Source organism: Dama dama, chromosome 33, assembly GCF_033118175.1.
Source record: "Dama dama isolate Ldn47 chromosome 33, ASM3311817v1, whole genome shotgun sequence".
NCBI lineage: Eukaryota > Metazoa > Chordata > Mammalia > Artiodactyla > Cervidae > Dama > Dama dama.
In genome coordinates, this window is record NC_083713.1 from 31,845,430 (window position 1) to 31,859,388 (window position 13,959).

Genomic DNA, 13,959 nt, shown 5'->3' on the forward strand with positions numbered 1-13,959 from the left:
ATCAACTACTACAATGGTGGGGGGGGGGTGAAAAAATCCATAAGAATCTACAGAACAAGCCAACATAAGAAAAAGAGTTTTTCTTGAGTTGCTGCTTCAGAGTCCTTTATCTTGGTGAGAGTCACAGTCCACCTCACCTCCCTAGGATACCCTCCAACACTGTGCTCATCTCTGGACCTGTTGTGGGGGCAGCTCAGACTCTAATCTGGTCCTACTCCTCTGCGTTCTTGCCTCCAGTGTCCACAGCTATCAGAACTAGTGTGTTTTCTTTTGTGGGAGCTCTCAGTGTCCTTTTACATATTCCATAGACACAGAGTCTGCCCAGTTGATCGTGTGGATTTAGTCTGCAGCTTGTACAGCTGGTGGGAAGGTTTTGGGTCTTCTTCCTTAGCCACACTGCCCCTGGGTTTCAACCGTGGTTTTGTTTCCACCTCTGCATGTGGTTCGTCCACTGGGGTTTGCTCCTGAGGCTGCCCTGGAGGGCTTGGGTTTGCCCCTGAGAGGGCCAGGGGTGGAGGTGGTGCAGCTGCTTGGGCCACAGGGGTTCTGGAAGCATCAAGTACTCAGGGGAGTTTGCGGCTAGGGAAGCAGGAAATATAGTGCTCTAGAAGGGTATGGGAACCAGTATTGGCCAATACACTCCAGTGTTCTGGAGAACCCCCTCCCTGACAGAGATGCCTGGCAGGTCACAGTCTACAGGGTCACAAAGAGTTGGACACGACCAACGTGATCCTGTCCACATAGATGCAACACCTTTTTTGTCTGTGGTAGCTCTGCCCCAATGAGAGTTAAACGTGAAGGTGGAGCAGCTTCTTGGCTTGTGGGGACCCTGGCAGTGCCAAGTGTGCAGGGACACAGACTGCCCCAGCCACAGGAGTTATGGCTCTATCAGAGTCTGTTTTCCAGCCTCTTGTAGCTGGCAATCAGAAGGCCCCTTTGGCCAGTCTTTCTCCGTAGCTCTGCCCCTCCTGGAACTTAAAGGGCTCCTTTGCCTGGGGTCCTTCTCTATTGTTCTGCATGTCAGGCACATAGAGGCCCCCCCCCCCCCCCCCCCCCCCCCGCCCCGGCTGGGGTCCTACTCTGTAGATCAGTGCGTCAGACGTTTGATGGGCCAGCCTCTCCATTGTTCAGCTGCCGATGCTGGCGTGTGGGGAGAGAGAGGCTATGGTGGTGGCCTCTCCCCCTGTGCATGACTCAGCAGTATCACTTTGCTTCTATGGCTGCCAGACTTTCCTCCACAGGTATTTCCCACCACAATCTCCTCCCTCACATCCCACTGATCTGTCTCTCAGCAGTCAACAGCAGCACTCGCACTGGGATTGCTCCACAATCCCTAAACTCCAGCTCCCAGCTGCTGTGCCTTCCAGCGGACCTGTGTCCCTGTCTGGGGTATGTATGGCTGTGGCAAGGACTGTCAGATTCTCATTTCATTTAGGCTGCCACAGATCAGCTGTTTCACTCTTGGCCTTAAATGTTTCTCCTCTGATTCAGACAGTTGCCCCAATGTGGGGATTGGATCTCTGTTTCAGTTCCTCCACTGGTCGAGGGCAGGTCCAGTCCTACTAACGCTCTTATTTTCCCCCTTAGTTCCTTTCTCCTACTGAGTTTTGGGTGGTTCTATATATTCTTTTCCACTGATCAGGTACTCCTGTCCACTCCCAGCTGGTGTTTGGCATGCACTTCTGTGTCTGAAGGTGTCTTCCTGATTTATCCATGGAGAGAGATGTACTCCACGTCCACCTACTCCTCTGCCATCTTGTTCTCTCCCCAAATATATCTGAATTTTTAAAAAATCTTACATGTTACCCAAGGAAGGTGAGGCAGTCATAATTATTTCTGATAAAGAAGGTTTTAAAACAATATGTTGTTGTTGAATGAAGGTTAAACAAAAGAACAATTCATATTTTTCTATTGTCTTCCCTGATATCTACATTAGCTAATTTTAATCCCAAGTTTTAACATAACTGACAGTTATGTGGACTGGGATACCAAAATTAAATGAGAAGAATCCTAAGGTAGAAATTTTATAAAGCAAACCACTTTTGTAAAAGTGCAACTGACATTAAGAAACTAAATCTCAAGATATTGCTATCATCATTTATAAATTATTTTTTCTCTATGGAAACTTTTGTGTAATCTTAGCATATATTATCTCACAAGACGTAATTAAAGGTTATATGTGCAACAACTAGAATCCCAGATGCCACAACTAAAGATGCTGCATGATGCAACAAAGATGGAAGATCCCACGTGCCACCACTAAGACCCAGTGCAGCCAAATGAATAATGTGTGCATACTCAGTGGCTCAGTCATGTCCAACTTTTTATGACCCCATGGACTGTAGCTCACCAGGTTCCTCTGTCCATGGGATCTCTTTGGCAAGAATACTGGAGTGGGTTGTCATTCCATCTCTAGTGGATCATCTCAATTTAGGGATTAAACTTGCATCTCCTGTGTCTCCTGTATTGCCAGGCAGATTTTTACCAGAGCCAACAGGAAGCCAATAAATAAATAATAAACATTCCAAGAGTAGATAAAAAGTGGAATAATTCAATTTAAACAATAATTTTGCTATTGTAATACCACAGTTATCTGTTTTCTTTGCAGATTTCCACAGTACTCCATTAAACTGGGTAAATATATTCCCACAAAATGTATATGTTGAAGCCGTATTCCCAATGTGACTATATATGGAGGTAGGGTTTGTATTAGAGGTAATTAAGGTTAAATGAAGTTACTGGAGTGGGGCCCTAATCCAATAGGCCTAATATCTTTACAGGAAGAGGAAGAGACATCAGCAGTACACCTGCATAGAGAAGAGGCCATGTGAGGATGCACTGAGAGGGCAGCTGTCTGCAAGTCAAGGAGAGAGGCCTTAGGAGAAACCAATCCTGCAGACACCTTGATCTTGCACATCCAGCCTTCAGAACTGTGAGAAAGTAAATTTCTGTTGTCTAAGCCAACTAGTATGTGGTACTTTATATGGCAACCCAGGTGAATAAATAATGTCTTAGGAACCTGTTGAGAACATACTAAGAGAGAATTGTTATAATTTCTAAAAAGAATGAGTTTTCAACATTACATTTTGGTTTCATACTTGATAGGAAGGCAATGGTTTGTGCTCATGTAGAAAAATACAGGATAAGGCCTATTTCATATATGTACATTTTACGTCAACATGCCTTTTCATATTCTTGACGACAAAGGACCTTTGCCAACAGAGGTCTGTCTTATCAAAGCTATGGTTTTTCCAGCAGTCGTGTATGGATGTGAGAGTTGGACTATAAAGAAAGCTAAGTGTCAAAGAATTGATGCTTTTGAACTGTGGTATTGGAGAAGATTCTTGAGAGTCCCTTGGACTGCAAGGAGATCCAACCAGTCCATCCTAAAGGAAATCAGTCCTGAATATTCATTGGAAGGACTGATGCTGAAGCTGAAACTCCAATACTTTGGCCACCTGATATGAAGAATTGACTTGGTGGAAAAGACCCCGATGGCTGGGAAAGACTGAAGGCAGGAGGGGAAGGGGATGACAGAGGATGAGATGGTTGGATGGTGTCACACTCGATGGATATGAGTCTGAGTAAGCTCCTGGAGTTAGTGATGGACAGGGAAGCCTGGCGTGCTGCAGTCCATGGGGTCTCAAAGAGTCGGACACGACTGAGCAACTGAACTGAACTGAAGTCACATGCAGTGGCTCATTTATATTTACCTTATTTTTCTTCTCAGAATTATCACATGTATTTGAGGAAAGGAAAATTCGGAAGTGAAATTTTCAAAAGACAGTGTTTTGTAACAAAAATTAATATCCATTAAATAGGGTAAGAAAAATATCTGACAAAATATAGTGATATCATTTATATGTTCACCAATTGCATATATAGTAAGCATTAAAAATGTGTGCCATAATTTTTTAAAGTAACTTCTAAAACCTTTCACATTCAGTTGATTTCTGATTATGAACTTCACATTATTTTGATGAAAAGTGATACGTTTTCATTAAATGTTTATAGGCATGTTCCATGATAGTTTAACAAAGGTAAATAAACAACCATAATAGTTCTTGTATCTTTATAAAAAGAGCAAAAAAGAGAAATAATATTTTATATTTTCTAATAATACTGTGGCTCTGGCTTAGTATTTAATTTTTCCAGGAGTGTGTGTTTGTGTATTAAATGCTTGCCGCAAGACAGATATTTCCTAAATCATGAAAACATACATGCTGAATGAAAATATACATGGAGAAAAGAGACACAAATGTTTTGGTTTGCACCCCAGGTGATTCAATTTTATTTCAGCAGAAATTATAGAGGAAGTGTAAGAATTGGTGATAAATATCAGAGTACAGAATGTCACCATGATGTTATCTGGCATGTTGAAAAAACAGAGCAATACACTTAAGTACCATTTGATAAGAAAACATTCAAGAATGTTTCGTCTCTTGATTCCATTCAGACTAAAAGTAGATTCAAACCAATTATGAAAAACATCATCTAGTGTAATACAAGGAATTATTATATCCATGTGGATCCAATGGATATATTATACCCATTGTGATAGACATGAGATTTCTGAATGTTTACAAATTCGACAAAAGGTTATCAAAACCCCCAAAGTCTTCTTTCAGAACACTGATATTTCTCAGTGCCTGAGTGTGACTGCAAGTGGCCAGGGACATTCTACTCAGTGTCACTGTAGTGTCTATTCCTTTTAATTTGCTCTTCTACTGTGAGTTGTTCAGACTGGACTTCCACTCTGGGAAATGGAGGCTTGCCTGTAAATTCACAGCTTGGAGCATCAAAATCTGTGTCTCCTTTGACGTGTGCTGCTCCTATTGTTTGCCCATGCCAGTGTTTGATGTCCTTCCCCAGTTCTCTTAAATACGAACATGGCATATTTTTAATATGATCTACAGAATCTATTAAATTATGCTTAAAAATGTTCTCATTCCTTTTGGAAAAAGCAGCAATTTTCACAGTGTTCGAAAAGAAGAAATGTAGGTTTTTATTATTTGAGTGGTTTCCTTTGATGTTGAAAATATTTGTCTCGGAAGAGGGCATTGAACTTTTCCCATCATTGAGGCCTGACCTGGGGACAGACTGGACAGGCCTGCCAGCAGTAGCTCTGTCAGTCTGCGTACCGAGAGTCATAGCCAGCACATTTCCTGAGTAAGTCTTTTCAGATTCAAATATACCAAGTAACTCCGAGAGTTTAGAAGCATTTTCTAAGTTTTCAATTTGATATTCATTTGCAGTGTAGAATGCTTCAGTTGACTGTGGCAATAGATTAGGAAATTCTAAAATAGATGTCTTCTGCCTGCAATTATTCAGATATGACGCTGCTACATAATTGTTATTATTATTCTTATTCAAATTCTCTTTACGATTTTCTGGTACCACCTCATCATCAGTGTTAGCAACCTGTAAAACTTCTGCACCATCAGCTTCATTAGCTTTTTCATTTTTCTCTTTCTCAGCACTCTGCACAACCGCATTATTGTTGTCATTAAGATCCATTTCACTTTTCCCCTTATTCTTTGTATCTTCGGCCTCATTCACCTTATCTTGTACATCCTTATTTCCTTCCTTCTTCTCTTTTCTTGCTTCATATGTTTCCATTTCTTTGATTCCTGTAATATTTTCTTTCTGACACATGTGGATGGATTGCAGGCATGGCTGAAGGAAAGAAATGTTATCTCGTTCTTGTCCTTTATTTTCCACAGTTTTCATGTGTTCTATCAGTGATCCACTTTTAAATTCAGCAGATGTAGGGGATGTCATTTCCGGTGGCCATTTAGGTTTACTTATTTTGAACTCTTCCTCAAGGGGGAAGGTTTTCTTAGGTATCTCCCTGGAAGGAGGCCAAATGATTTTTAATTTTCCCCTCTTTCTACATTTTTTCAAATCATCCCTTTGCCCTTCACTGTTACCAGCATCTAAATGTTTATTAAGTTCTCCAAGCATGGGGGTATTTTCCACATTGTTTTTATACATATTTGGTTCTTCATTAGGAGTAAAGTCAACTGAGCTGCTTTGATTTTTGCAGTTCCATTGATCTTTATGTTGTTTGTGTCCAAAACCTTCATCATAATTTCCTTTTGATTTGAAAAGTTGTTTAAAGTGAGGTTTACAATATATTTGTCCATGAAGTGAGGCATAATTTCCCAAACTGTCAAAAAGAAAAAACATTTTTTAACATTTTATATATACACTGCAAATTCATAGAGTTAGGGAATTGATTATTTCAAGCAATGAATCAGAGATTGAGTACAATTAACTTACTGGCAATAGGAACATGCCTATTAATTGAACACTCCTGTTAGATAATATTCACCACTAATGCCCTCTATAATACTTGCTCGCAGTAGTCAGAATTTCATGCTGTATGTCAGGTACTGGTACAAAAGGTGCTATAGTGTAATGCATATGTAGTTAAGGATGATGTAAAATGGTAGGACTAAATCTTTGCTAACTCGGAGAATTGTGAGGGGTTGCAGTTTTCAACAAATCCTGAATAGCATACAAAAATTAACTATTTGAACTTCCTAGTTAACTGGATTTTGAATGAATGAATTGGAAAGCTTGTCCATGCAATTTTTTATCTTGTCTCTTTGGAAATATTAACAAATAGAAATGCCTGTTAAAACTAACATCACATTTAGTCAAAGGCAGCAGCATCGTTTTTTAATATTTCTGAATCGCTACATAAAAATGGAGAGAAAAACTAAAAACCCAAGGATAAAATTACAACAAAACTAAGTGACAAGGTATCGTCATCAACCTCAAAATACAAGGAGGTAAGGACAATCCAACATCAGCTACAAGACTAGCGTAATAGTCGCATGCGTATGGATGACAACAGAGGGAGAAAGGAAGGTGTCTGATGGACCTGAAGGTGTGAGACTACAAAATAGTCAATCACTATTTCCTGGAAAGTATCACATGCCAATCGGAGAACAGCAGCTCAAATTGGGAGAGGTTTTCGCATTTCAGTAGCCAGTGAGAGTGCAAAAGCCCAGTGGCAGGAAAGTCTGAAGAGGCTGGAGAAATTAAACTCAAAACTGACCCACTGGGATCCTTTAGATCCTACACTGCGAAAAGCAAACATGGGAGTGGAATCAAAAGTGAGGTGAACAATGATGACAGAAATCAAAAGGTCCCAGTCAACATGAGGGAGAGAATTCAAGACAGGAAATTCCAGGAATCAAGCCACCATTGTTTTTTGAAGAGTATAAGAAAATTAGAAAAGGTTGTGAAGTTGGGAAAATCATCCTGAATTTTGCTTCCTTCCAAGATTTGCGTAGATTAGCTTCATATAAAAATAAGCAACAGCAAAGTATCAAGGCCAAACAGTATATAAAGTTATTATAAGAAGTGAAAGAATAAGGAGCATTATGTAGGCAATGAAAACATGGTAGAAAAACATGCTCTTGAAACATCAAACTTTTAACCTACTATTTCAAAATAAGCTAAAAGACATTAAGAAAATGATAAAAGACCCAAAAGAACAGCATGAATTGTAATTAGAAAAAGTAATAAAGAAGGTGTCCGGTATCAAGAAGAAAGCAGAAATAAAAGGAAAAGTCAAACATGTCAGCAATAAAAACCAAACTAAAAGAAAAACAAGAGCAAATCAATAGGAAACAACTTAAGAAAAATATAGTTTTCCTGGTGGCTCAGATGACAAATAATCTGCCTTCAATGTGGGAGACCTGGTTTCAGCCCTTGGGTTGGGAAGATCCCCTGGAGAAGGGAATGGCAACCCACTCCAAGTATTCTTGCCTGGAGAATTCCATGGGCAGAGGAGCCTGGTGGGCTACAGCTCATGGGGTCACAGCGCTAGACACGACTGAGCAACTAACACTTTCACTAAAGAAAAATAGGAAAATTAAAAGATAAAAAATGTATAATCATAAATGAAAAATATATAGTAGGAGTTCCTGAATAAGAAAATAAAATTATGAAACAAGTTAAATACTAAAAAGCTATCATTTAAGGAGCATTTCCCAATATAAAAAAGAATGAAATTACATACTGAAAGATCACAAATTGTTATTTGTATGTAAGAACTAAAGGAATAAACTTCGCATGAGCCTTTTCTAAGGAATCTACTTGAAAATAAGCTTGAGCAACCATAAGGACTAAAGAAATGTCAACATAAGGATTGTGGGTTAGATTAAATACATTGTTATATATAAACTGAGATGAAAGGAGGGCACACAGGGAGGTACTATAACATGTAACAGCTACATACGATGACACCAAAGACCCAGTACAACTATTTTAAAAAATGGGGTGTGAGTGATCAGTGGAGCAAATATATTTTTTTATGCTTTGATAATCAAATTAGTGGTGCTGATGGTTTTGTTTTTCTAAAACTGTTGTTCAAATGAATATGGGATAGTCTGACTCTATTATCTGCTTTATCTTTGAGAACCAGAAGCCCTGAAGTAGAAGAAGATACAGCTGTCACAGAGAAGAGGCTAAGCAAAAGCCATGAAATTCTGAATTCAGTTTGAAAACATCATTATGAATTCCTATTTTTTTCTGTATATGTAAATATTTACTAGATCTTAACACTGAAAAGCTTAGAAATAGTGGTCAACTCAGTAGAAAGGGCGTCAAAATTATAGTCTTGAAATATTTTACATTTCTCACTAGAAGAAACTAAGGCTCAGAGAAATGACTGATTCTGCATCTGGGCCAGTAAATGTATAAGATGAGCATGGGATATCTAGTCCTATCAGATAAAGAGGAAGTTATCACAAACAACTTGGGTTCTGTCAAAAGGACTCAGGAGACAACTTGAAGTAGCTTCCACGGGCCAGGTATAGAATAACTGGAGTTTCAGTAATGATGATAATTGTTTGTGTAAATGTGTAAATCTGTGAGTTTATAAAGACATTAAAATACCTTTCTTATCTCTAGGAGATAAGAAACTATTATATTAAATTGTTAAATAAATAATTGAAACATTGACAAAACTGATAAAGGAAAAGAATTATGGACTTCTGCCTTTTTAAAAATTAACTGTATCACCGTGTAAGCAAATACCAAATACAGGGAAGCAGCTTCTGTGAAAGTATTCTAATAATAAAAAATAAAGAACAAAATTTGAGTATCGGCATTTTGCAGACATCATTGAATGGATACAGGTATTACAAGCTTCAACATCTGCTATGTCACAAAAGGAGAGAAAAGCTGACATAATATGTTAAGTACATTCTTGTCAATACTCCCAATGTTCTTCCAAAAGGAATCAAATCTTGTTTTAAACTAGAATTAATCCAGAACCTGGATTCAGCTGACAGCTTTTGAAAATACAGAGGATAACAGAGCATATGAACTGCAGTATGAGTGTGCAGTCAGCAGTTCCAGACTGTGTAAAACTCCACAGGGCAAATGTCCTGGGTCTTTCACAAGTGAACAATAAAGAATGAAAGGAATGGATGGAGAGCTTATAGATTGTTTTTTAAAAAAAGACTTGAAAGAGTGTTTTTAAAAAAGGATAAAACCAGAGTACGGAATTTAAGAAAGCACATTTGGGTAAATAAAACTGTAAAATGCAAGGAGACAATTACTACAAAGGATGATATTTACTCACAGGCAAGAGACTGGCTATGTTTGCATAGGGCAAAGGAATGGCTAGCAAGGTTGTATTTATGAAGCGTTCACTTTATAATTCAGTGAGCCACATATTTGCTTTTCTTGGTTTTCTGTATCTGTGGGTTTTATATGTACTGTACTGTGTTTAATTGCTCAGTTGTGTCTGACTCTTTCTGATCCCAAGAACTAGGGGTAGCCTACTAGGTTACCCTACTCCATGGGGATTCCCCAGGCAAGAATAGTGGAGTGGGTTGCCATGCCCTCCTCCAGGAGATCATCCTGACCCAGGGATCGAACCCAGGTCTCCCGCATTGCAGACAGATTCTTTACCATCTGAGCCAGCAGGGAAGCCTGGGTTTTATATAGTGCTTTTAAAAAATAACAGTCATTGAATAAATATTTTTGAGTCCTTATTATATGTTTGGGTTTACTTGGTATTGACAAAACAAACATTAACACATTTCCTACAGCCAGGAACAATTACACTAGACTGTGTTAGAATGGATTGAGCACAGGAGATGCTGCGATCCATATACAGGGGTAAAAGCAGGTCACTTCAAAGACATAAAGTCTCAGTTGAGGTCTGAGGAATGATCTGGGGGTGAGGCATGGGAAAACTCCTCCAAGGAGCAGCAACAACATTTGGAATCAGCTAGATGTGAGAGAGAAAAATGACTTTGAGGAACTGAAATTCAGTCTTCATGAAAAGCAACATACAACAGGAAGGAGGGGTGTTGGGAGATGAGAAGGGACGAGATACTGAATTGCTTTCTAATTCATATTTATATGTTAATTTGGGGACTAGAAGAAGCCATTATATGTTGAAAACTAGGAAGTGATCCCAGATTTGCATTTTTAGAAAGATCATTCTGCTCACGCAATGGAGCATGGCATTGGGAGAGGTTGGTGGTGGTGAGAGTTATTTCTCTTATCTATGTGATCTTCATGCTTGGACTAAAGGGACCCTTCTGAATTTTAAGAAAGCAAAACATCAAAAGGAAAAAAGGTAACAGCCATCCTGAGCAACATAGAAAATGACCACATTTCCATTTGTTGTTTTAACTGATGGCAACAGGATTTGGAAAAACTGACGTCTTTGTAGGGACACGATGTTATAAGTATACTGCAAGCTCTTTGAATATTTGTGCCCCAGGCCACAAAACAGTTTTACCTCAGTTTACTGTTGCAGTGGTGGCAGCGGAAACAGGATTTATGAAAACTCTGCCTGTCTGCTACTAGGCGCTCCATTGGATACACCGTCTTTTGACAAAGTACACATACTTCCTGGTCTTGGAGTTGCAGTTTCTAAAAGTAAAAATGTATAAGAGCTTATGTAATACTGTTTTCAGTCACATTGTAAAAACAAAACAAACAGTAACAGCATATTAACTGGCCATGCAGTTAGTGTAGAAAGCTCTAACACAGCTGGTCTCGATGTTCCTTCTCTGGATGTGGGGCATCTGCCATTAGGCTTAAGGTTCTGGTACAATCAACCTTATTCTGGTTTCTCTACTATTTATACATGGTACAAGTTAATTTTTATTATTTTTGGAAATATACATGAGTAAAATGTGTTCATTAGCTTTAATACACTGAAAAGAATATATAGGAAAATCGGCCATGAGGAGACCTCCTGAGACCACTTATCATTCTAAATGACTGAACTTTCCATATATATAAAAGTTTATACCTAACTTGGTCTAAAGTTTTATTCTTTAAAGTATTCTGTAGAGATTTTTCTAAAATATATACATATATTTTTTCAGCTGATATTTTATTTGTTTAGGTATTTTCTTGATAACTTACTGTTGACTCTGTGACACCAATTCTTAACAATAAGAGGAGACTCCTAAATACGCTGAACTATTCAGGGCCATTTGTCCTCAGTCTAAATAGCTTAAGATTTCAGGGCTTTGGGGATTCTTGTATCTGCCTCTTATGATTTCCTTACCTCTACCAAAGTCACATGCGAATGCCAGTTCCTATGAGTAATCGTAGTTAAATTACCAAGTGTTTGCATAGTTATATTAGCAGTGTTTGCATAGTGGTTCAAAACCGACACAACTTTTGCCAGAGTATTGTTTTGATTCTCACAACTATTCTGTAAGAATAAGCTTTTGTAGTAGTTTTATATATGTGCACTGTTCTTTATATAAATAAATATTATATACACACACTTTAATGTTTTGATGCTCAATTTGGGCTACTAAGAAATCTTTGTTTATTTTGTTCTAATAGGAGACACACTTCTATATTTAGCACCAGTTTCCTGGCATTTTTTATGTCTTTAGTTAACAGAAACTAAAATTGAAATTTGAAATTAGACGGCTTTGCTTAATTATGCCAGAAGCCAGTACATTAAGAAATCATATTAACCTGATAAAGTAGACACATATGTTGCAAATATGATAAGGGCAGAATTATTAGTTTCAGAAGTTTTTATTTTTAGGCTTGCTATTTCTTTCAATCTATCCATAATAATGGACTACATTAATTATGTTAAATCTTTTTATTGTGAAGCCTCATTAATTGTACAAAGGAGGAAAATATAAAGAAATGAGCTGTTCTCTGATGTTAAAAAATCTGTACTAAGTTCATGTGTTTTAAATCTCTCTTCTTCCAAATATGATTATATTTTAAAATTATTGTTCATGTTTATCTGTGAATGAGGCCAACTGAGCTATACTTTGGGCTTTAAAAAAGGCAAAAGAAAATCAATTATAGAGGGAAAATAGCAGTGGCATTAGAGAGCCAATTTCACCCAACTCAGCAACAACAATTACATATACAAAAGGTCTAATTTCGTACCTACACTTTTGTCAGAGATCCCAATCAATGAATATCCTTAAAGCACATATGCCGAGTGTTAATTGTTTTTTGGATTATTACCAGGTTGTATTGAATGCAAACTCAAATACCACTTAAGTCTGGCAGTTAAAAATCTATCAATTATAGGTCAAGAAATATTATCTCATTTTGCCTTTAACAAGTGTATAAAATAATATTTTAATAAGAAACACTCATAATGTACTAATGGTATACAATAATTAATACATATATAATTCCATATAAATAATTAATGCTATCACAATAACAATTATTATTATACCTACTGCTTTATCCAAAGCCTTATTTACCTTGACAAACACAGGTCTCAATAACCTATATAGTAGTGTTTGTTAGTCTCACACAGGGCTGGTGAATCATATTAAATGCTTTTGTAAAGAGAAAGTAGTAAAAGCAAGCATGGTAAAGGGAAGGATAGCAACAACCAGGGAAAGCTGTTAGTTTTATGTTATGTTGTTTATTTCTTTCCATGTACTCTTTTAATTGCAAGTCGTCTTAGTTCTGTGCCTTTAAAGGGTTAATCTTACTTCACTCTTTGCAAGGTCATTTACCCCGTATAAATGCAGATTCCTCTTGGAAGGTGGTTTCCATCTCAGTTGCAGAAGCATCTGAGGTTGCATATCCCAGGTTTTCAAAAACTCTTTCACTCTCCTGCCACGTCTGTTGAAAATTCCTCCTGAGTTCTTTAGGTGAATCAGAAACATCTAAAATGTGGCCGGCGATGACATCCTCATAGGTAGGTGGGGCGTGCTTGAAGTCAAAGCGAGATCTGCCAGCTTCCGAGCCATGTGAGGAAGAGATTGTCGTCTTCGACCCAACAACCTGACTCTCAAATGCATCCACCCCTGAGAAGCGTTCACTGCGAGACCTTGTTTCAGAGCGTATGCTGGGCAGCTTAACGGGCATCATTTCCTGCAGCTCTCCAGGACGACGGTGAGAAAAACCCGTAAAGCTAGTACTTTCTTTAGATGTTAATCCAAATTCCTCCTTACAAAATGAACGGCTTTCTTGTTTTATATTACGATTTGCTTCTCCATTTACATAAACTCTTCTATTTGACTGTGTGTCAAAACTTAGGCCATCCTCAAATCCCCTGAACCACCTGTTTATTTCATTTTCATGGTCACTCATGAAATTTTCCGCCGTTTCAACAGTCCTGTTCGCGGCTTCGTATCTCTGCGTGTGCTCTGACAGGCAAGGTCCTTCGACTTTGCGGATGATTTCCACTGCGTCAAAACTCTCAGTATCTGGCACTACGTCTTTAGCGGAATTTACTCCATCTTTGTGAACGTAAGTCGACCTTTTCTCTACTTTCCTTACTTCCTCTTGAGCTTCCATGGATTCTTTGAAAGAACCACTATCCGCATGATTTACAGTTATAGGTATTGTGATTGTAGGTGGAGAGTCCCTACCACGAGCCTCTATCCTTACTTCCTCTTGAGCTTCCATGGATTCTTTGAAAGAACCACTATCAGCATGATTTACAGTTATAGGTATTGTGATTGT

General features: G+C 38.3%; 1 protein-coding gene across 3 annotated transcripts in view; it reads right to left on the bottom strand.

The window, feature by feature from the left end:
• Nucleotides 1-4,616: 4,616 nt before the first annotated feature.
• The window catches only part of XIRP2 (xin actin binding repeat containing 2), a 328,214-nt gene continuing 318,871 nt past the window's right edge, over nt 4,617-13,959 (bottom strand). For 2 of the 3 annotated variants that reach the window (XM_061135453.1, XM_061135452.1), the window contains 2 exons: nt 10,778-10,911; nt 4,617-6,169 (listed from right to left, as the gene is read on the bottom strand). In XM_061135453.1, the coding sequence (XP_060991436.1) occupies nt 4,681-6,169; nt 10,778-10,911 (1,623 nt within the window). In that variant the 3' untranslated portion in view covers nt 4,617-4,680. Of the gene's footprint in view, nt 6,170-10,777; nt 10,912-13,004; nt 13,873-13,959 lie in introns of all 3 variants that reach the window. The other variant, XM_061135451.1, reaches the window with a different exon arrangement.